This window comes from Accipiter gentilis, chromosome 10 (assembly GCF_929443795.1).
Source record: "Accipiter gentilis chromosome 10, bAccGen1.1, whole genome shotgun sequence".
In the NCBI taxonomy this organism is placed as follows: domain Eukaryota; kingdom Metazoa; phylum Chordata; class Aves; order Accipitriformes; family Accipitridae; genus Astur; species Astur gentilis.
In genome coordinates this window covers 14,105,827-14,130,692 of record NC_064889.1, presented here as the reverse complement: position 1 = coordinate 14,130,692, position 24,866 = coordinate 14,105,827, and the positions used below count along the sequence as shown (strand labels likewise).

The 24,866-nt window shown below is 38.1% G+C and overlaps 1 protein-coding gene across 1 annotated transcript in view; it reads left to right on the top strand.

Annotated features, from left to right (window-relative positions):
- Positions 1 to 24,866, top strand: part of FBN1 (fibrillin 1) — a 158,768-nt gene that overhangs the window by 22,583 nt on the left and 111,319 nt on the right. The window contains exons 5-6 of the mRNA XM_049812484.1: positions 738 to 833; positions 2,410 to 2,505. Of these exons, the coding sequence (XP_049668441.1) occupies positions 738 to 833; positions 2,410 to 2,505 (192 nt within the window). The remainder of the gene's footprint in view (positions 1 to 737; positions 834 to 2,409; positions 2,506 to 24,866) is intronic.

Below are 24,866 nucleotides of genomic sequence, written 5' to 3'. Positions count from 1 at the left end.
ACTTCTATGCTTTACTGGCATGGGACTTAAGCTGCATGTTAGTCATTATAAATGATGGGGCTGTGGCTGAGGAGAGCGTGCTGCTGCTCCCCCGCCTCTGCTCCTTGCAGGGGAAGGTTGTTGGCTCAGTGGAAATGCTGTCTGGGAGCTCCGCAGCCCCTAAGCACCACAGCTAGCAGCGCCTTTATCTGGAGATGGGGTGACCCCACAGATTTGCATACAGAAAGAAATTGCTCTGTTATTTTTCCTTCTCATGCAAGAAGTCCTACCTGGGCAGATCAGCTTCTGATATTGCGTGTGTTGGCAGAACCAGGCTGTCTTCTGGAGCTTCCCTTAAATACTGCTCTTTAATACTTCCCTCCCACATTGTGCAGATGATAAGACTCTCTTCTTGGTGGTATCTGCCAGAAGTTTAGTACTTTTCCCTTATTAATGGCCTTTTCTCATCATTGCAAACTAGGAGACAGATTCTGTGCATTTATGCTCATATGAAATGCCTTTGACTTTGGTAAATAAGGCTGGTATCAAATTCTTGCATCATGTCCTGTATTCCTTAGGATCCATAAATCAATATTGTTTTCTGTATTGCCATTTTAAGTATCTGTCCTAAAATATGCATCCTTGGTTTCTGATTCACAGACTCAATCCCTAAAAAAAAAATACCAAACCCCACCCTTAGCAGACAGTTAAGTGTTTCTGACTGGTTTAACTGAGGAAAATCTTTTTTTCCTTTGAAGTACAACACTGTAACATCCGGTGCATGAATGGAGGTAGCTGCAGTGATGACCATTGCCTCTGTCAGAAGGGTTATACAGGAACACACTGTGGACAGCGTAAGTACACTCTTATTAATGTAGATACTGTGTACAGTTGAGTAATTCTGGGGTGTGTGGATTGGGCACCCTTTAGCACTAAATTTCAACTGATGTTGAGCTTGTTTTTGATCAGGTACAGTGGAATTTTACAGGAAAACACATGACTTTGTAATGAATGCCGAGTGAATTCTTTCTGATCAGGACTATTAAAATAAACATCATGTGAATTCATAATAATTGGATATAACTTGATCCTGTAGTTCTCACACTACCATAATTCTCATTGACCTCCAGGGCTTTCCACTCACTAGAGCAATAGGCCATACATTTAGATTTTACATGGGATTCAGCTTTCATCTTACAGACAAAATTAAGCTTTTTAATACAAAGCCTTGTTTTAATTTCAGGGGTTTGCTTCAGACTTAGCTAGTATGCTTTAGGAATTTTGCTCATTTTGATGTTGTCTTGTTAGAGTTGATGGACATATTTTTGATTACCTCAATCAATCCCGAGCCAACAGCCATCCTGGATCCGCTGCTTGAAATCTTTCCCAAACTGACTCTGGTGGTCTCTTGCTCTTCTTGGCTGGAATGCTGTGAAGAAACTCAAATAAAGATGTAGACACTGATTTTAACCAAGGCTGTCATGTTGCTATCTGGTGAACTATTGGTCTGACAGGGAAAATGTGTTTAGCTCATTTAATGAAAACCTTTTGTGCTCTGTCAAAATCAATGGCACACTTTACATGAACTTCAGTGGGACCAGGAATTTACCCTAATAATCTGGAAGAGGATCACATGGTGAAAGGATTAAGAATTGTATTTCTGCCTTCTCTGTGAAATATCAAGTGGTAGAAGAGGATAAATGGAAACCTTTCTACTGAAGTGAATGTGAAATTGAACGAAGAATAATATTACTCAATGAGCATCAAATTGTATTTGAAAGCCCCTTTTTCATGTGAATGTTATATTTTCTGATTATTTTTGAGAGCAACTGCTTTTGGAGTTTGAGGAAAACTACGTTCTGAATCTAATGACAGCATCATACAGGGGAAGAATATCTTGGATTAACTGAGTCAAAATAGATGGCGATTACATTTTGCTATCCTAGTTGATAGCATGAATTATTTAACATCAGCAAACAGCTTTTTAATAGTGGATTGTTTTTCTGTTATGGTAGAGGAATAAATACATTTTTAAATTTGCTTCCAAATAGGGAAAAATTTAGAGGATTTAGAGATGAAATTTTCTTCTGCACCTTCTATCTGCAATCTCTACTATTTCGGTGTTTCTTTGTTGAAAGTTTGAAAGAGGTATTATTTTGAAGTTATGGAATTGTCTAGCCATCCCAAAGAGAAAGGCTTTGAGAGGTCAGAAAAGCTGTGGTTGTTACTGCGTTTATATTGTGCTCCCTTGAGAAGATGAATTCATGATGCTAATAAGGCCAGGAAATAAGAAAAGATTGTAAGTAGATTCTGGAAAAAAGTATCCTGTCCTGTTTTGTTTACCAGTTTACCTGAGCTAGTCAAGTACATATCTAATGTCTTTTTGGAAATAGCTCAATAAAGATTACTTTTGCCTTCCCTCTGATACAGCTGTCTGTGAAAATGGATGTCTAAATGGAGGGAGATGCGTGGCTCCGAACCGATGTGCTTGCACATATGGCTTTACTGGACCCCAGTGTGAAAGAGGTATGTGCCCTAAAACAGTGAAAAAACATTGATGTTCCAACTTGCTTAATAGTAACTTAAAAATACTTAAATAGTAATATGAAATAAAATATTTAAATATTAATATTTTGTTGCTGTCTATGAATGAGGTAAAATAGAATTAACATTCTTGTAGAATGCAACATAAGGAAGCTTTACTGAAAGGAAAACTCCAGTCTAAGAAAAATGTGGAGATATTAGTTATGGAATAACACAAATTAAAATGGTAACAACTTTCCTAAATGGTGTTTTTAATGAGAAAGAAAACTTTAGCATTGATTTAAAAACAAATATTCAATCTTATCTTCTTTTGTGATTTTTATATATCACAAGCATTGATTGGTATGATTTTAATGGTTAGTTCTTCAGTTCATGGTATGTTTACCAAGTGTCATTTTTTTTCCTGGGGCAAAAATCCACATTTATTTACTCTAGTGGTAGGGTTGTTGAGCCATTACCTATTTGAACCTATAGTTGAATTGATTTGATTTGGTTTTGTTAGTCTCAATACTGAAAATAAATTTTAAGCAGCATTTTTACCAATGTGTGAGCTTCATAAGGATAGAGGCCAGGATGAAACGCACATGCAACTGATTAAGGCCTTTCTTTTATTTACTTTTTTGCTGTGAAAACACTCCAGTCTTAGAGGTGGCAAATAAAAAATATTGTTAAGTGTTTTTACTCAAACTTTTTCTAAGTCATCAGAAAAGCTCTTTGTATCTCTGATACGTTTGCTTACCAATGATAAGCAGCATCTTCCCTCTGTCTTTGGCATGTTTTGTTTTGGCAGAGTTTATTCAGTTCTTCTTTCCATTTTGTTCAGATTTATTGTTATCAATTTTAGCTTTTTATTTGCGTATCCATAGTGATAATCACAGCTGCTTCCAGATGAAAACACAGCTATACCAACTGTCTTACCTAGTATATGGATTTTTTTCAGGGATATTAAACCAATTTAACGGTTCATTTGAGGGAGATATAGTGAACAATGTTTAGGTATAATCCTTTTGTTGAATTTTGTAATATTAAAAATAAAACATTTTAATTTGTTAGAACTATCAATTGATCTGTTTAGTTGGAAATCCATCCATACTACTCATACAATAGGTTGTGTTACGTATCTAAGAACCTGTGACTGAATAGACATTAATGTCCTGATTTTGGGCTTGCATGTAGGGGATGTACTTGGCACGTGAAATTTCTGTCAGTGAGTGTGTCAGATGATCACTGCTGTCAGTGCTGCACCTGGAGTAATGGTTGGATTTTTTATATGGGCAGCATAGGTGGGTGATGCAGAACAACAAATCTTAGGGGACCAAAGCTTTTCATTCTGTGCTAGAGCAGACGGTAGGATGAAGCAGGTATTTCCTGCACTCCCTACAGCAGACAAAATTGCTGTGTTGGCACTGTGTGAAGTCTTGCCAGTTGTCCACTCAGATGTTGTAAAAGTAGTTCAAACTGATGATGAAGTTTTTCTGAAGATTGAAAGGTAGCTCTCTTCTGAATCTTGGGATTTCACTGCTGTAGATGAACAAGAGGAATGGAAAATTAGGCTAAAAATCCTAAGTTTGAAGAGAATGAAGGCTTTATAGGTAAAGAATGTACTGAATATTACTGCAAAGACTTTGAATTTCAAGCTATGACTGCTTATTCTCCATGGGTGAAGGTTTTGAGCCTTCAGTCCAGTGAGGAGTTGTAAAGTGCAAGTTCAGAAGAAATTTGTTTAATGCTGCTTTTATGTTGCCTGATCTGGGACCAGTTTGACTCCACCTCATTAGGGCGAGTTTCAAGGCTGAAGTCTGCTAATAGCTTCAGTCCTGTCCCTCAGGGCTCCTGCCTTGTGTGGGGTGGAGTGAGAAACTGGTGACACAGAGCCATTTGAGCCAAATCATGCTGTCATGAAATCCCGTGCATGTTACTGAGCACAATTGAGGTGGAAATCTGTAACTTATATGCCTTGTCCATAGGCAATTTTTACTTAGAACATGTGTTTGATTCTATAGTTAGCAATAAAAGAGAAGATAGACATTAATGAGCTTATGTATTTCTGGCTAATGCTTACTGCAGTACTGAGGCCAAATGATAGTCATATCTTCCTAGAAAACCTCTGAAATTTGGCTTCTTTCACAGAGATTTCCTGTAGCCTCTCTACCTAGCTGAGCTAATATGTTCCCCTCCTCTAAAAAGGGTGTGGTGGTTTTTAGTCCCAGAATCACATTATGCCATCAGAAAAACTTTTTCTGAAGATAACTTTTCAAGTATAAGCTAATGTTGGTCTTAGTCAGAATAACTTGCATTGTTCAGCACATGCACCTGTGTGGTCATTAGGGAGTTGTCTGGCTGCATACGATTTTACACATCTGTCAACTAAGTAAGAGGTCCATATTTTGAGTCTAGCTTTGGAAAGTTATGTGGATTTGTGACACTCCCTGGTGGGCTTCTGATGTATATATGGATGGATGTTATCCAGTAAATTGACAAGATTCATGCCTTGTAGAGTAAAACTGTGTCTTTATTAGAAAGAAGAAAAAAAAAAGCGGGGGGGGGGGGGGGGGAAGAACAAAACAAAACTAAAGCATGTCTATGCATGGAGGGGAGGGGGAAACGGAAATTACCCAAGAGAAATAGTCTCTCAAACTATCACATTTCTGGGGGAAGTAGGAGAAGCAGATTGTTTTGAAAACACCATTTCTGGATATAAATGTATTGTGAAGTGATACGGTTTTATGGCATGCACATTCTCCATCTGTTTGCCTGTGGTTTGACTTCTAGGTTATGCCATGCCACAAGCTAGCAGTGATGCAAGTAATTTACTGCTGCATATCATGCAGTGCTTTTCTCTACAAGCATCAACTAATAGTAACAGTCACAGAGTGTTTGTGGCACGTATGTCACAGACCAAAGAATATTCCAGCCTTTGCTGCATATGTCATAGCTTAGAATTGTCTTGAATAAAACAGTGTTGGGGCAACCAAATTCATGGGGGTTATTCCAATAATCTGATCTAGAAAACAATTAAAATGTTGCAGGTAGTTGGAGCAAGGTTAGAGCCAGTTTCTTAGATCCAGAGGCAAGTTGTGTAGTTCTGTGTCTACTGTTTTAATTAGTTTTTCCATACATTTGGTCCGTATTTGTAATACAAATTAGCCTGATTGGTATTACCTCAGTAAATGCTGACCATATGATTGTTAATGAAGATCTACAAGACTTCCGTGTAGGTCAATAGCTTCAAATACATGGACAATGAAAGGGCTTTATCTGGTGTAAGATCTGTTGCTTTCACAGTGTAGCAAACTCCATCAAATTTGTGGCATGAGTATTTTTATGTATATATTCAGTCATTCTTTGAGAAGGTAAGAGCTGGTGTTCGACCATTTGGGCACACAAATTGCTTTTTGTGTGACTTCGAAGTGTTAATGATGGTATAAAAAACTATAAACATGAGCAAAAGGAACTTTTAGATTCATTGTTATCAATGGAGTTCCTGTTCATGTTCTGGGAGTTTGTACCATGTCACTGGTGAGATACATTCTGTCAGAGCTGGATTGATAACTGTAGCATGGTCAAAAGTGGCACACATGTATCATTAGCTCCTTAGCTGTTGCATATGGTATTCTGCACCTTTCCAGAGCGGGGGAAGCCTCCTGGGCGTACTGTCAAGCATATGCAGGTGTACCATAAGCACAACAGAACTGTTTTTTCTGTGGGATAATGTTCATCAAAAAGGTGAACTTGACATAAGCTGAACAGTAGAAGTGTAGTGGAGTTGGAAATGCTTCTTACAGCAATTTAAGACACATTTAAAATACATAGTCCAGAAAGGAAAATATTTCATGGATATTGGCTAAGTTATAATTTGAACTTCAAGGATTCCTTCTGGAAGGTGCTGAGTTTTGTGGCTGCAATCCAGTGATGGGCTTTGGCATGCATTTGAATTCAAACCTGAGATGTCAATATGCCTAAAATTACGCAAGTGCTTAAGGGCCTTACTGGATTTTGGCCCAAGCCTTCAGAGTTAGTTAAGATCTGAGAGGTGCACTCAGCTTTTAGCATATCGTTTAGTCATACTGTTAATGAAAAGAACTCACAGGTGACAGAAAATGAAGATGCAAGCAAAGCAAAATTTCTTCTACTGGTTAAAAACAGGATGCCATCTTTGTGCCATTTTACTTATAATGATGAATAACTTGAATGAGTTACAGATTCTGAAGCTCCTTTTAGGTTCGCTGAAGAGATTGAGAGCAGGGTCTTAGCTTATGATACTGGGAGGATGATTCGGAACATTGACAGCAATTTTTATTGTCGGTAAAATAGCCTAGGGGATTTAGCTGGCTATTTGAGGTGCCCACATTTGGGTCATGTGAAAACATCCCTATGTCATGCACTTTATGAAAGTCCAGAGGAAAAAGTGATGTTAAAAGCTCAGAGAGATCAGACATCCCTATCAGATTTGGTAGAACTGTGTCCTCCAAACTTGTGCATAACAGCTTTCTTGACTCTTTGAATCTGTTTCCCTTTGGACATTTGGATGATTATACTTTAAGAGGGCAAATTCTGTATAATATAAAATTGCACATTGTTGTTATCCTTGTATTGCAAAAATTGCAATGAAATGTGCTTTTCTTTTTCTGTCTGGATCCATTTAGAGGAACACAGTAGAAGCTTAGAATGTGTTACAGCCCTGTTTGTTTATTTGAATGCTTGTGACAACATGAGGGGCTCAATCCTGCTGCATTTTGGAGTTTTGCCACTCGTTTTGCATAGGAGCAGAACTGGGCCTGATGTAGTTCAAATATTAAAAACGTACCACGTGTGTTTTGTTTTTTTCTGGACTCAGAGTATGAGCAAATGATTGCTTTTTCTTCAAACAGAGTCGTTTCTGTACTGCTCCCTTCATGGCAGGAATTTTTGCATAATTTTTAATTATATTTGGCCATTATTAAAAGTTCCCAGAATTAATGCCATATGTAAAAATATCTTGCCCAGAGCCTCTCCATGAAAGTGCAGCCGCTGAAAGTGGTCGAGACTAGTGTAGTGCTGTGTATATTTTTTTCTTTCTAAATATTACAACGGGTAGAATGTTTTCACAAAGAGGACACTGCACCCCTTAGTGTGCCCCGTCTCTGGTATTTAGTCTAAGTGGAAAGTAAATAACAAAGTGTAGATAGCACTAAAAGTATGTTCCCAAAGCCTTATGTTGCATTTAAAGTAGTATTGCAGCATATGGTAGCTGGCAAACATTTGAATAAACTTGATTTCTGTAGCTGTCTTCCAAGAAACACATCTGTTGACATAGACATGTAGTTTCTGCAGCCCTGTAACATGAATGCATGTACAGTATTATAGCAGCAAACTAAAGGATGGCTAAACTGGAAGGCTTGGAATAAGGATTCTTGCACACCATTTTCCCCCTGAAAAATTATGAAAAATGGCTTCAGGCTGAAGGTAAATATATTAAGTCACAGAGTGACATTTTACTGTCTTTAAAATATTTTAATACATGTTGCCACCCTTGATGTTTTTCAGTTTTAAAACAAAAATTCAGTAGCAGTGTCTTGGATTATCTTTTCTGTAAAAGAGGTTGAGATAAGTGGATGAGGAGTTTTTTAATTTTTAAAATTGAAGCTGCAGCTTAATGGTGAAGTCAGCCTCTGCAGAATAACTATGTGTGTTTTAAGATGGTTTATAATACTTAGCAATATAATTGATAGATGTCTGGATCAGAACTTGGTACAAAGATCGGTCTGTTATTTAATGCCAAAAAGCATTTTTAGGATCTTCTGTATGTGAAGGCTTTTATCCATTGTTCTGTTCCTTGCAAATGCACCCTATAACTGGTCCTATGTTGCTTGTTCTATGCTTTGTGCATCTCAAAATATCACACAGCAAGTTTTAAATGTTTCTTCAGATATGTGCTTAAAGCTTAATCAAGATCCATAAATGATTCAGTACATATGGGCTTAGGTCTCTTGTGAGATGTGAGGGCTCCAACTTTTGTACATGAAGCTGAACATTTACATTTTGTTCCAAATTGAGTTTTGATTTCAGTCAAACAAATCCAAATCCAAAGTTTTCATTCAACTATTTGGCAGCCCTTTCCATATTTCCATGCCTTCTTGATTGGCTGCTAAGGGCACTGACCTTTAGATGTGCAGTAAGGTATTATTTGGACTTTTTTTTTGTTTTATTTGATTTTTGTTGTAGCAGTGGAGACGCATACAAATTTAATCACAAATTGAGGAGCCCATATTTTGGCATAAATAATAATAGAAACATCTGAATGAAATAGCTGCGTTGTTCTAATCTATAAGAATTGGTTCTTGCATGTAAGACATTGAAGGGACTCACATGAGAATCGCTGAGATTGTTCTTCTGGTACTGCAGGCAGCTTTGTTGTTGAACCTGATGCCTACCTCCAGGTGTGCTGGCAGCCTGTGGCACATGTTTGCTATGCAAGAAATTCAGTTCTGCTTTCGTTGCAGGCAGGGGCTGAACCTTGCGCTGCTTTTCTTGTGCATGGTACTTGTGACCTGCCTTGTAGTGTCTTAACTAATGAAGGGTGGAGGTCTGTTCTTTCATCAAGAGGTTTTGTTGAAGTTATATACACAAAGAGATGCCTATGTTTGTTTGGTTATGGGATGTTACATTAATACAGATACGACTTTTATATACACAGTGCAGGCAGTTGAAAGATAGAACTTCCCTGAATGGCCTGCACTCCCAGATCTGTCCTATGTGGAGCTCCAGGGAGAACTGGGAAGAATCTGTCTGATGTGTTGTATCGTGAGAGTCAGATTTTTTTTGTGTGCAGAAAGATTGAGTTAACTTCTATTGATTTTGGTTGTCATTGCAGCATGGTGTTGCATTTGACATCTTCAGAATAAGTGTCTTCAAGCCATTCTTGCTCTCTTAGTTCCATTGTAACATGCCTATTTTTCTAATCTCAGCCATCTCCTGATTCCCGGGTCACTACAAAAATTGTAGAACATAAAATACCTAAGCACAACTAATTTTGCATGGAGCTTTCCATAGAAAAGGTGCTTTTGAAATGGTGACTCCTGGAGTTGAACATGATACAGGGAATGAGTAAAAGCAGCTGAGAACTTATCTAACAGTGCCCACTTAGCCATTTATGGAGAAAATTGTTCCTTCTTTTCTGGGCTGCAGTATATTTTGATATAAGAAAGTGTAGCTACCTGAAATCCTTTCATTTGTTACAGTGAAAACAAATGTTTTCCTTGTGAATCACCCTGAAATTTTATATGAATATTTTCCATTTGTGCCTTTTTTCTTATTGAGCTGAAAATTTTTGTTGTAGTTGCAACAGAAAAAATGAAGTATCAGTATGTATGATGCCTCAGTCAAGTCTGTGTTATGGACTTCATTTTTCTTTGTTGGTTTTTTAAAGTAGTCTAAAACTTTCATGATGGTCAGCTCTAACAAAGAAAAGAGAACCTCTTTTAAAACATCATAGGTCATACCTAATGCAAGGATAAACTGACAAGGACTTTTCCAAGTAAAACAGTTCTTTTATGTAGGTCAGCTGCAAAATGCTAATGAAAATGCATCTTAAGCAGAGGTGCTCAGAATAGTCAGTGCAACTGTTTTGTCACATGTAAGTTTTCTTGCAACATATTTGTAAGAGTTGATGAAATCTCTGTAAAAATTAAAACAGTTCTAAAGTAAACTGTTACATTTAGAAAGATCGCTTCTGTCTTATCTCAGCATAAAAATTGCAAAATATTGTAGGAAACAACTACCTAAGAGCAACTGTAATGACAGTCACGTTCACACTTCCAATTGCCTAGAGAAGTTCACGAGTAATGACTGAGTGGTTTCAGATTTTTTTTTTTGGTGACAGCTTGTACGGTTTGGCACTCTAGAGAAATGCTGTAGGAAAAGAAGAGAGGCCTAAATAAGGTCTGAAAAGAAAGGAGCCCTAAGAGAAATATCACTCTCCAAATTCTGCTCTGCTGTAAAACAGAGCCTAGCTTCGCAGTCCTTATCCAGAAGAAAGTCCTTTTGTAAAAAGGCGGAATTTCCTTATGTAAAGAAACCAAGATTCAATATTCTCTTTGTAAGTAGATGTGCAAAGGCTAGGTATAAATAATTAAAAACCGCCATGAAAGTTATCAGAAGTGCATATGTGTGTGTACACTCATATACACACATATGGTTTTACATTTTAAGAAAAGAAATGTGAAACCTTGTAAGCACCTGATTTTTGATTGGGATGTTATACATTTACTATGTGTCTATTGCAGGTATTACCCAGGCTAAATTAGCACAGGTAGGTTAACGTAACTGCACTCTGCTGTGCCATAGTCTTTAATTTATTTTCATGGTGGTGTAATTCAGATTACAGGTCCCATTGTGAAGGGGTGGCCTCTGCACTGTTTTCCTTGATCCTGAATGTTTAACTTAGTGGTGACTGCTTTTAAAAAGCTTTTAACTCGTGTAAGCCTGGCTTACCAAATTTGGATCTTGCTCGTGTTTTATAGTGGCCCTGTCCTCATCATTTATGTTTTTTGCAAAGTTTACCCAGTGATTGCCAGGAGTTTCAGTACTGTCCCCATTTCCTCCTTACTCCTTGGGATGAACAGTCTGCTGTGACCCTCTAATGCTTTTTCTTCCAACACAGAGGTGCTGACAGTCATAGAGAAACAGGAGCTTAGCAGAAACCTGAAGGCTTGCAGTTTTTGCCTCCCTGGGGAAGCGGTGGCTGGTGGCAGATGCTTTCATCCTGCACCACTATGCACAGCATAGGACAAAGCCCCTGCTCCACTGCGCTGAAGCAGAAGGGTCCTTGCTGGCCTTGCAGCAGTCTAATAAATTCAGTGGTATTTTATTAGACTTACCATTTTCTTTCTTGTTTCTGTATACAGCAATCTTTTAGCGCTCTTTGGTCTCAAGATTAAGCCATGTTGCCCTAAGTCCTTTTACATTGGTCCCGCTGCTTACAATGGCTCCATTGAATCTATTGATAGATGAGTTCTCAGGAAGGCTGGGGAAATCAGTTTATTTTCAGCAAAAACAGGCAGCATACTAAAATGCATATCTACTGTTTAGTGGAGTAACTTCTACCTATCAAAGAATGTATTTACATTTTTTTGAAAATAGGGCCATAAGAATTACAGAGGAGAGAGGATAATTTCTAACAGTATTTCAGTTTACAGAATTGCTTGGGGTGGAAGGGACGTCTTGAGATCATCTAGTCCAACTCCCCTGCTCAAGCAAGGTCAGCTAAGAGCAGGTTGCCCAGGACTGTGTCCAGCCAGGCTCTAGAAAATATGTTAAAATATGTGTTAGTCTGTGATTTGTAACACCTCCAACTGTATCATTCAGACCTGCTAGCCATTTAAGGAAGATCCAGTGCTAACATTGTCAAAGCATTCGTAATCCTGGATGTTTTCTGTTTTTTCTTGTTTGTGTGTTCTACTATCCAGAGGGTGTTTGTCCCGTGGCAGTGATTGATTGAGTGCTGTGAAATGAAAGCATGTGTTATGCTGATAATTTCTAGTGTACTTGCTTAATAAAATTCTAAAAATGGAACATTTAGTTTAAAAATATAAAATAAGATGACAAAATTACAGTGGTTCATGGGGTGTGGGATAGGGAATGGTTTTAACTCCTACTAACACTAGTAACTACAGAGGTGCTGTCAGGAGCATTTTCCTATTTGCAACTTGACACTGGCTGTACTTACCTGCTTGTCACTTAAAACAAAAAGATGGGGGAGACCCATTAGGTACTTGACTGATAATTTCACCTGATTTAGGAGGAAACTGGGTCCCTCAGTGATGGGAGATTTTAGGAGCTCAAAAGCTCCTATGTCTGCATAAGTTTCACAGAACTACAGGAAGAAATGAAGCAGCAAACATACAGCGGAAAAAGCATGCTGTGCACTTTCTTCAAAGCGCAATTAAGATGGATCTTAAAGTGAGACACCTTGAACTGCTTCTTCAAGGGCCACTGGACTAGTCTCTGTGCTGGAATAGTATGTCCAAATGTCTTAGTTCATTTGAGCAGTACAGTGACAGAATACTACTTGAGCTTGAAATGTTTATAAGAGGTAATAGTAAAACCAGTGAGAAATGAAATATAATTGTCCTGCTGGGATATGATGAAAGTCTTTATGAGAATCTCTGTGTCCCGGTGGGACAGTATGGGTGGTAACTTGGAGAGATTCATTAAATGGTAGTATGACAGCTTTACAGTCGGATTAATACAGGCTTAAAAAAACCCGACAGGGTCAAAAATTACTTCCAGGCTGCAGTCTTTTAAAGGCAAAAAGATCTACCATTGAAATGGGCAGTTAAAAAAAGAGGTAAGTGATACATAGCTGTGAAAGGAGAGTCAGTGTTAGATTACTTGGGCTCCAATAAGCTTTAAGATAAGATATAATTTAATGATGCAGATACTATGTCTGGAATTGAATTGCACTACAGAGTGTGAATTATTCCAGTTACTTGATTCTTGAAGTGAAGAGCAAAGGAGTAATAAGTGGACAATTTGTGAGCTTTTTTGAGGGATTGAAATAAGGAGAGGGTAATGTTTTAATACACTGGAATTGGGTAGATTTACAGGGGCTCACAAAGAAAAAAGCAAGAGAAGCAGGTGAGGGGGGAAGGTAGTCAAGAAGAAGATGGCAGAGGGGATCTAGCCAAATAGTTTTCACACATCTCAGAAAGAGAGCATTGAAGGCAGGTTGAGACGTTTGGACTGCTGCTTGGACAGGGGAAACCCAGCGGAGATGTACATTCCATTCATCTGAACGGCTCTTCTAGTAAAAACATTGCTAGACACAAGCACAGTCCAGGAATGGCAAATGATGAATGACTTAGCAAGCTATCTTGCTGGGTATTTAATCTGTGTGGTTATCTAAATAATTTGAAATGCTTCTCTTGGCCTGAGCCAGGCTGGGCAAAATGAAGTGCCATGCATTAAACCTTGTGCTATTTCAGCTCTCAGGTCCCAGCAGGAACCCAAGAAGATATGGCTTCATGAAAGGTGATACTATATTAAACTAACAGTACAAGTTGTATCAAACTCAGTTCCAAATTCAATACAAAAAGTCGTGTTTTTAGAAGGCATTTTAAATCTAGCACTAGCACTTCAGTCACTTGCTGATGTCAGTAAAAAAAAAAAATGCTTTGTACAGCTGCTGACTGCAAGGAAGAGGAGAGGTTAAACTGGGTTAGCGGAAATGAAAGACGTGCAGTAGAAGCAGTAGAAGTGTTGGTATCGGAATGTTTATGCAATTTGTCATTAAATAACACAAGTGTTTAAATTTGAGGACCAATTTAAAGCTTTCCTTTTTATAATTTTTTCCCCATTTATGTGAAATTGAAATTATTTACAAAGGTGTACAAGGAAACATTAATTTATTAAAAAAAAAAGAAAAAGATCATGGCAAATCCATTGTAGTCTCTTACTGTTCAAGCCTGCTTGAGCTAGGGCCTGAGCCACCAATGTGTATTAGAATAATTCTGCTATTCTTACTACAGCTGATTACAGTGCTCTGTTATAAAGGGTGGAGGTACTTGGTTGTTCTCCAAAGAAAGTGAGTAATAATTGACCTAATGTACAGAGCACATGAATAACATATTCTTTTGGTAAGAAATTTATGTTTTACAGGGTGTGCTAGAGTTCACATCCCTTTTTCACATCTTCCAAAAGATTTTAAAATACTCAGCTGCTCTATTAAATTTCTAATTCAACAAATACTCAAATACAAAGTATGCATTAGATAAAGCTCTTGAGTTGAATCCAAACATTGAAAAATCTTTTAATCTGCCTGGAAAACAGCTGTTTAGAATTTTGAATAGAAATAACAACTTCCTTCAGCCTATGTTGTTGATGTCCACTTCAGTCTCAAGCTGGGAGGAATTTCTCTGTTACTCTGATGCAAAGTCTTGCTGCTGTTACAATGATTAGACTATCCCCAAAGCATACCAGGAGTGGTATCCTGGTCCTGTTCGAAATAAATGGTAGCACTTCCTTTGAATTCAATATAATGGAGGAGATACTTACTCAGAAGACTTGAGATAGTTTTGACACTTCAGCTGTAGTTGTCTGGAGTGCAGCTAGAGGAACTCTTACTGACATCTCCCACTACTGAGAGACTGTTCTTCATGTTTGTCTGCTGAAGGAATTCTTGATAGGAGAATTACGGGGCTTAGTATCTGAAATAATTTAAACAGATGGGATTTGTGCATATACACATGCAACTTCTACTCCTTTTTCATAAATGCTCGGGTAATCTTATACAATGTTACGCAGTGACTCTGCATTAAATACCACAAATGAAATTTCTAGGCAACTGCCCATTGCATCCAAGGAAATATCAAAATAGTTCAAGATGGGTAACATGACAATGAACATCAAAAGCAGTAATGATTCGCCACTTATTGTAAACAATTGCCAAAACCCTGCAGGGAATGGCTTACATTTATTCTACAACTCTTCATTTTGCTATGTCCGGACACACGCATGTCAGTTGTATATTCAAACATTTAGGCAGTATTTTAAACTCAGAGGTAGAAGTCTTATATTGTTCAGAGAATTGAAGCCTGAATGAAACTTCTTAGTAACTACGTGAATCATCCAAAACCTACTCACGTCAAAGAAAGGGATGCCCAAAGGCTTGGGTGGGCTTTGAATTGGGAGTCAGAGTTGACGTGATCAGATCTTGTCAGCCAGGTTTCAAGAAGGTATGCAAGGTTATTGAGAAAGCAATTAGGTCTTTGCTGTGTTCCCACACAATACTATCAATCAGTAATTTTGGATAAAAGTAAGAAGTGCTCAAAGGCATAAATCATGAGCATGTTTTACCAATGAAGACTGTTACCTGTGGCTGTAGGGTATAGAAAATATCATTATGTGGAATGGTATTTATTTAACAGCAATTGGGGATTTCAAGATGATGAATAAGAATTATTCTAGTAAATAGCAAACAAAATACATATAACCTCTTTCAGTTTTATAATATAGTATGCTTTTTCTTTTGGGTTTACATGCTGCATGCACAATCTTTCATGTGATATTCTCATTTCTGAAGTGTTTCTTGAATGCAGGTGTGTTAATGTACATTGGTTAACACATAGAGAAATTTGTACATGCGTCCTCCAATAGCCTCTGATGAAGTGTAAGTAGCCCTTTTAAATCCAAAGGAGATCTTTGCATTCATTTTAGTTGGATTTAGGTTATACTCAAATTTGAGCAGATGTGGAAGAGTTTGGGGCCTTCCTTTTTCCATTGGATGACGTCTTAATGGTGGTGGTGGGTTTTTTGTTTGTTTATTGGGGGTGGGTGGGGTGGGTGGGTTTTTTGTTGGTTTTGTTTTTTTTTTTTAATAGTCAGTATTATGTGTGAATTGCATCGGTGTGATACTGATGCAGAAGTGCAGGTGGAGTATTCAGGATGCCAGTGATTCTCCACACCTCTTTCAAAGCAGAATGATATCACAGGCAGGCAGCAGGCTTGCTGCCCTGAAGAGGGGCACCTGATGCTCACGTGAAAAACAAGCAAGATCACTTTTGTGGACAGGACTTTTAATCAGCTGTTTAAAAGTTGCTGATCCAATTTCAAGTTCCTAATTAAATGAAATGGGGGAAAGAAAGAGATCAGCATGCTGCCAGGCAAGAGTTCCAATCCAGTGGTTATCTCATATCGAACATGTGGGCTAAATTACATTATCTTTATGATTTAGGCTTATAGTATATTCACACACTAATAAAAAGTTCATATGTAAGGGCAGTTTAACCACTGCAAGCTTATTTTATTTTATAAGACTAAACTATTTGATGCTTTAAAAACATTTTTCTAATGTGAATGTTATTTATCACAAGTGTAGTTGAAACCTGAAGCTTAATTATTGAAATAGATGCTCAGGCACTTTCCTGACAAGAATGATGTGGTTAAAAGACACTTCTGGGAGTAATCTTACTTACCTTTTGGATATAGTGCAAAATACCTCTGATAATCAGGAGGAAGTTTTCTCTTCCACTGAAGTGTCTTAAATTATGAACTTTCTACTGTTTTGTGGGAATTTTTTAAAGCCACCTAAAAGTTTTCCCACAGGGCTGGTTTACAAGCAGCTGAAACTTTAGACACCACTCAGAACAGTCTGTTGTTCCACTGCTTGGAGTGATGCACATGTGCATCATTGACCACCTAGATTCATAAATGTACCCGTTCTATTAAAAATTAAAAGAAAATATTTCCTATATTTTGAAGTACAAGTTTAAATTGGCACTGTAATTGCTAAACCTTGCAGCAGAGACAGATGCCAGAGCTCCCACAGAGGAACTTCAAACTGCATTATGCTGTACGCTATACGCTTAACCCTCTTAACTCCTTGCTGCTCCCCAGCAGTAGATGGGAGCTCCCTCCTGCTTCCCTTCCTCTCTCTCCTCTTACCAGTTGTGGGAACCCCGAGGTGCTGCTTGTCATGTACCATTCTCTTGCACTCAATCCCAAGCAGAAGTTGACTTTTAATACCTTAAGTATCCTCTGTCTCGGCTGTGAATCTGCTTTTGGCTTGAGGGGGCTAGGGGAGTTGACTTGGATTGCTAGCTTCCTAACAGCTTAATACTTTATTCAAAGCCCAGTGAAGTTAAAAGGAAAAAGATACTCAAGGGTTTCAGTGGTGTGGATCAGATCCTATATCCAGAAGGGTAAGGTAAGCATTGAGACGTTGCTCACACATGGATTACCTTACTTCTCTTCTTTCTGTGAGTCCTGATTTCTTGATAGGACCACCTCTTAACCTCAGTACCTGCTTCATATTATGCTGAGTTACAGCAGGAAGACTTGTTGGGGAGAGAAAAATGAACAGGATGTGCTTAACAGTCTGGTGACTGTGGAAGGGAGCTTGTTATTCTCAGGAATAATTTATATCTTTTACTGGTCGTTTATTTTCTTTTTTTGAAAGATTAATTAGAAATCTAAAGATGGGAACACAGTTAGGCCTTGCCATGGTTTATTCTGCTCCAATCAATTGTTCAATTGTTGTTCTTTCAGTGTAAAAAGTATTTGAGAAGACAGCACAAATATTTACTATCTATTAGAGATCCATTAGCTACAGTTTACATTTTTTCCATATTCAACACACTTAATTTTATTTCTTTGAGATGGATAGACAGGAGCTGCCTAATTTAACAGATAAGCAGTATGTTGTCAGTGCTGGATTAGATTATTCTTCATGTGGCTTGTAACCCCTTTCTCATATCCTCATTTATCACTGGTTTAGCGTTTGTTTTTCCTGATTCAGGATTATGACATTGAACTATACAAATAATATTGGGGTACATCATTTGTACCTTATCAGCTTGAAAATATCAAAGTAGAAAAAGAGTACTGAAACAACTCTGCAGATGGGAGTAAAATGCCTCTTGGGAAAATGCATGGTTAATACCTGCAGTTTGTGTAATCATTGTTTATTCATATTTGGTCACCCAGTGGTAATAGCGGATAATGTTTCAGGGTGCATAGCCAGGTACGATACTGTGGTCTTCTGTGTCAGTGAGAAGCTCATCCCATTGCTGGGACATTCTCAGTCACCTTTTTGCTTCTTGCAGCATGAAGGTGAGCTCTTGTAATGCCCGTTTTCCCCCCTGCGAAGTGTAGTGCTTGCTGCAGGTCACCCAGCTCCTGGGTGGAGCCGGGACTGCTCCCACTCTACTGGATACACGGATTCCTCTCCTGGATGGCCTTGCCTGGCTGGCTGCTCTCTACTAGTTGGCTCTTTGGACCTCCTTTTTTAACTAGTTAGTTGGCTGGCCTGTCCTGGCAAACCTCCCTCTCCTGGTTGGCTGGCGAAGCTCTCGGGCTGGCCGGCCTTTTCCTTCCTTTCCTCTTCGTTTTCTCCCCTTCTCACACATGGTGTCTGCTGGCTCCCACTGTTTATCTCTCCATGTCTCTGTGCCTCCCACTCATTTGTTAATTTGCTTTGATCCATGCCCTCTTTGCTGCCTTCCTGTTTTTCTTCCCTCTGCTCTTTTGCTGTTTTGCTTCTTTGTATCCTTGCTTCCTTCACACTTGTTCCCTGAAGGCTTTCTGCTCTGGCTTTCCCTTACCTATACGCGGCGTGCATCTTTTCCAGAGCTTGCTGTCTCACTCTTGTTGGTTCATCTGATCTAGCAACCACATTATTTGCAACAGTTGCTAACAGAACACCCATTAGTGTTATAGGTTGCAGAAATGGTTATGTTTAGCACTTTTTATTTCCTATAAGCACTTTTGTAAATTCCTTTATAAATCTAGTCTGTTCTTATTAGAAATGCCTGTGATAAAATCCCAACCGAAGCACTTTGTTGTGCTTCTGTGTCATTTTTCCCATAATTGCGGATTATCAAGTATCTGTGTATTCTCTGTAACTGTCATCTCCCTTGGGACTCTTCGAAATGTCACAACTCACTGTTTTAATCCAGATATCGCAATTATAACTATACACTCACAAACTCTTCATTATGTTAGTGTGGAATAAGTACTTTTGGGTGGTCACAGTGATGGGAGAGGAAGTGCAGAGAAAATTCCTTGCAGTTGAAAATTTGCTGCTGAAGACCCTGTGAGAGAGGCATAAAAATTCTGTGGCCATTCTCCTGCTTGTTTCAATCTTTGTTCCAGAGTCTTTATTCAGACACAGTTTCTGCTGATGCTAACTGAAGTTTTGTCTGAGTTGGGACTAGAGAAACAGAACTCTGTTGTTAGATGTTATAGCGTACCTCATGTCATCTGTGGTTAAAAACCCCGTAAATATCCATACTCTTTGTCCCTGTTAGGTTCAAACCTATTTTCTAAGAGCTTCTCTTGCTTTTTCTCTCCACATAGCCAATGTTTTCACTCTTCCTAATTATGGGGTACCTAATGTCATAAATCCTCTAAATGCTGATTAACAGGTCAGTCCCTAATGGTAACTACACAACCTTGTCAACTGGAAAATGCTCTCATCCCCCCATATGTGTTTTCTCCTTTCATGACAGAAATATGAATCCCACGTGAGAGAGCATTGTTCCCATGTAGCATCCCATTCTTTTCAAGTGAATATCATCTGTCCTTCTCTAAAATTTTAAAAGTTTTTGGATTGCTTTTACACATGTGTATCCAGTATAGATATATTTCTGCAAAAATAATAGTTCATAGCATCTATTGAGTTGGAAAATTAATTAGACCACCTAATTGATTGTGCATGAGTTCCTCTGTGGAATGTGTTCTATTGCTGTTGCACTCGCCCAGCACAGAAAATCTCCGGAGCTAATTCCTCTGGTCTTTTACTAGAAACTGACAATTAATTGAACATAAAAAAACCCCCAAAAACCAAAAAACTAAAAAAAAAACTTGAAGGGTCTTAACACAGAAAACATTACATGAAAGATCTTTTCTCATTTTATTACAGTAATGCCAAGAGGCCTGAACTCAGCTTGAGGCTCCCTTTATCATTCACAAAACACACAAGTCTCTGTCCCAAAGGCTGTGTAGTCTGAAGAGGAAAAAAAAACCCCAACAGCATCCAGAAGTATTGGCAGCCCCACGTTGCATGTAGGGAGCTAATACACAGGGAGATTAAGTCACTTGTGTAAGGACGTACAGGGAGTCTGCAGCGGAGTATGAAACTGAACCCAGGTCATCTCAGTCCCAGCCAAGTGTCTCAACCACAAGACTATTCCTCCTCTTCAGTATGTCAGTGTAGAAAGTAGGCCAAAAAGCAGTTTCCACCCTTTTATACACAGTATTTTGTAAGGCTGTGAAGTATTATGTATTAGACAGGCATCTGGATCAACAGCAGTTTCTGCGGATACTTTTATCTGTAAACAGAAGCAAAGCCTGTAAGGGCTTTGTAAATTTTACATAAATTATTATTTTATCTATAAATAGCATAGTGAAATCTATAAATACTATACTTAATTTCAAGGTATTTTAATGATTTTTAAGAATGGAAAATGTGTTTAAAGGACTTCTGTGTTCTGTGGCTCTAATTTTCATATGGTTTAGGTTCTAGTACTACTCATATATCATGATGCATTAGCAGTGATGTGTAGCTACGCCAGACTATGTAGTGTCTTACACTATGTGGTGTAAACTGAGAAAGGGAGGCTCAGGTCGTGTGACAGGCTAATGCACCCGTGTTACTCAAAGGTTAAGTACTCCTATGTTGGGAGTCAGTGAGGCTTGCAGTTTGCTGACCTTAATCTGAGTGATTCCTATTATGCTGAGTATTTACTTACCTTTTGGAGAATCTCTGTATAGCCAGAGGGTAACAGAACTTCTGCTATAATCTTTTGTACCCCAAATGGAGGAGAAGAAAAAAAAAAAAGCAGTTATGTGTGGATATATATGCATGTATATCCATCATCCTCCTTCAACTGTTATCACCCACTTTTGTATGAAATCAGCTTTACTGTGTTGAAGTATACAAAGAACAGGCCAGAGCTGTTCATTCCTCTTAGTGCCCTCGTTAGCTATTTACAGACACGTGGCTCATTTGCTGAACCCCTGATTCCTTTCTCCCACATCCCCCAAATAAAAGTTACTTATCTGGTTCTCACTGACGTATGTTCTGCAGCACCACTTTTATGAACTCCATTAATTGAAATCATTAATTCCAGATGTTCTGTGCATTTACACAGATAGATTTCAGTGATTTTCATGGCAAAAAAATAAAAAAACCAGCTTTGAAGGACCACTGGGATTTATGTGGCATGGAGGTGAGAGAAACCTTGTTTTTCAACCCAGAATCTCTAAAGTGAGTAGTGAGAAATCATCCAAAACTGTATGGCGATCAGTGTAATGGACTGTTCAGTACAAACTACGGTTTCCAAGATTCTCATGCTATTCCCTGTGAGCACATAATTAGTAAAATAAAATTGGAGTGTGTCACTTTTGGTTGATCCAGTATGGCCCAGCTTTTGGAAACACGCCTGTGAAGCTAGGTGGATCTCTCTCTTCCCCTCAACTCCCCAGTGCTGGCTGTTTTCTATGTGTGGATGTGTGCATGCACAGTCACAGGCAACAGGACTCACTCACTGAATTGTCATTCTCTCATCAAAGTCAATGACCCTAACCCTTCAATTGTAACTGGGACCTGGACTTCATGCTGGATGTCCGTGTCTGGGCACCTCCAAAACCAACAAGCCATATCTAATAGGGAGGAAACAGAAATCTGTTAGGACTTCAGTCTCAGAGCTTGAATGTTCATGTTCAAGGTGGTTGGGCTGGTGACTCCCAAGTTTTAATGATTTGCCCCATATGTGGAGGCAAATGAAATCTTAGGACCTGACATTCTCAATCAACAAGTAGAAGAGATGCCAGTTTCCAGTGCTGAGGTAAAAATAGATCTGCAATACCTGTTATGCTAAAATAATATATACACAGCATGTGTGACAAATAAGAAAAGGCCAAAGGCATCAGTACAGATGCTATTAAAAAGTTAAGAAATGTTAAACAATATGCTAAGAATGTGAGTTGCTTGCATTTTGAGTAAAAGCACAAAGTTTCCCATGTTTGCCTAGAGTATTCATGGTCATTCAAGTTCTTTCTAAAAGAATTGCAATTGTTCTCAATTAATAGCTTAAATTAAAAAATAAAATGTCGTCCTCATTACATCGCTAACAGGAGAGTCAGTAAAGGCCTTTCACTCTTCTTGCCTGCTGCATGCAAGTAAGAAGAGACGTTGACCCTAAGCTTGATAATTGTCTGTAGATTAATTTTTTTTCCCTGTTTTAAGATACTTAATTATTAGTTCTGTACTCTCTCACTGCTTTGGAAAATCAGGCTTTTGATGTGGTCTTAACAAAGAGTACTTAATTGACAATTGTCATAAATAGTTTCTATAATCCTTAGATTAAAGATGTGATGGCTACAGGAAGTCCTCAGTCACTTGAGGCTAGTCATTCATTGACTTTGGGGGACATCCAGCCATTAGTGCTAAGCAAAGAGAAGGTTCCTTCAACCAAATGGTCAATGAAGTCAGGAATGACAGTAGACCTTAAAGAAATAATATGTGTTTACTTTTTTAAATTAAATACTAATATATCTGATGTTCATTGGCTCTTTTCAATAAATACAGAAGTCTAGAAGCTCTCTGAGTATCTTAGATTTTCTGAAGATCATTCACAGTTAGCAACAGAGCAATTTAATGCTTTAGTAAATATTACAGGAAAGTGTTAAAGAAGAGAGAACCCTAGACTCACTGAAAACCTGTGCAATCCAAAGAAGACCAGAAGAATAATAACTGAGAGATCGAGTCCATAGTAGTATCTCTAGAATTGTACAAAAAATTGAGAGTAATGAAACACGAGTGTTAGCTTCTCATGTACTTTATATTGGTGGGTATAATACATATATTTAATAAAATTATACTTGCTTAGTTGAAAACACTTGTGAGTCAAGGTTAGATCATTTGCCTTCCTGGGAAGAGATGTTTTCTACTTCTAGCAATAGGTATTGAATCCATGAGATATTTCTAGAGTTTTGGCATGTATTCTGTAACATTTCAACAGAGATACCATCAGACTTATTCAGAGTTAAGTAGTGCATGTTATTACCGTGTTTATTTTTGGACCACAGTCTTAATGCAAATCCCATATATGTGGTTATGCAAAGTGAGCCAGATTCTGGTCATGATTACACCGGTGTACACACAGAGTGATGCCACAGTTTCACTGAGGAAGGAATCTGATCCTGTAACACAGAGGGTTGCATGGTATTTCAATTAAGTGCTTGATGTGTTTCACCATAGAGTTAGAGGTGAGATATTAGTCTCTGAAGCAATTTTTGTACATTACTGACTTAAATTTCTAACATTTTCTGAGAATTTGGGGGGGAGTTATTGCGCAATAATGAAATGAAATAATTGTTAAAATATTTCTGTGAAAACCAAAATACTGTATGTTGTCATTGTTTTTCAGGTTTTTTGTGTCTTTTTAGCTGGCTATTTACAACATAAAACTCTGCATTACAACCTTACTCAAAAAGAACATTATTAGTTATTCCAAAGTCTTCAGGCTAGTAAAAAAAATTTAAAATTAGTATTTACATCATATCAAATCTGTCATCACTAAAATCATATCACTAAAAATACATGTATATGAGAAGCATTGTGAATGCAAAAACCCCGGCAAGTGTCTGGCTGAGGAAATTTGGCCAGGGAGCTGTCTGCCATGTGGAGAAGAGTCTTTATGGGAATACAATCTGCATGCCCCTTGCATTCGTTTGGTGGAAGTTTTCCACTGCCATAATTTCTCAGGAGTTCTGGTCTTTTTGGGTTATGGCAAAGAGGGAGCTTGCTTAGGACAAGCCAGATGATTCCTGGCAGCTGTTATAAAGGAGTAAGAAGAAATTGTTGATTGCTCTAATTACCTTGTTAAAAAGCTCCCAGGACTTCAGAAGTTCTGCATTCTATTAGGACCACAAAAGTTATTTGTCCATGTGTCATTATGATAATACACACTTATGAACACCCAAAACATTATTACACTTACTGCCTTCCGTTTAAGTGATCCACACTGAAAGCGAGTCAACTTCTCACCATTCCTGCTGTATGTTTACTCACTGTATTTCACTTAGCTTGAGCAGTGAAGTTGGCTCCCTTCCTCCCTCTCACCTCCCCTTTTTATTTATAACCCGTTTTCAGTTCTGGACTGAGTTTCGTTCCAGTGCTCTGCAATTGTATTGTGTTTCATGACACTGCAGAGGAACATTTATATTTTAGGAAAAAAAAGGTTATTTCTAATGTATTGTACCACTCCCTCTCCTTTTTAAATATGAGCAGTATCTCTTTAAATCCTGTGTGTTGCATTGTCTGAAAGCATTCTCCCTTTCTTTGGATGTTGGTCTACTTTGATGTACTGTAAATCATTAGGATCTATTTTTCTTATAAAGTTTGCACTCCTTTTGAGTAGTCTCAGTTTTTTTATACTGAGTATCTTCTGGAGCCAAAGAGGAAAAAAAAATACAGAGCTCGTTTACCAGCTTTGTCTTTACCTTGCTATTTAATAGTTAATACTTTGTGGTATGTTAAGAGAGTTTCTATAACGTGGCACTTCTTAAGAACTCGTCTTAAAAAGTAGTAATAAACTTCAGCCAACTTGTTCTTTTAACGTGAAACTTCCAGAGTTCTTCAATTGAATCCATTCTCCTTAATAATCATCTGGTCTTGACAATAAATATGTCACCAAAGTTAGTTACATTTTTGCAAAAAGAGACATGGAAATCAACTCAGAATTTTATTTCATTGTTGCTAGCCTGTGAAAGAAATTGGAAAAATTAAAATCTGCAAAGAAATGTTCCTTTGTAGCTTATACAGCAAAATAGGGTGGGTTAGAGTTTGTCAGGTAACTGAT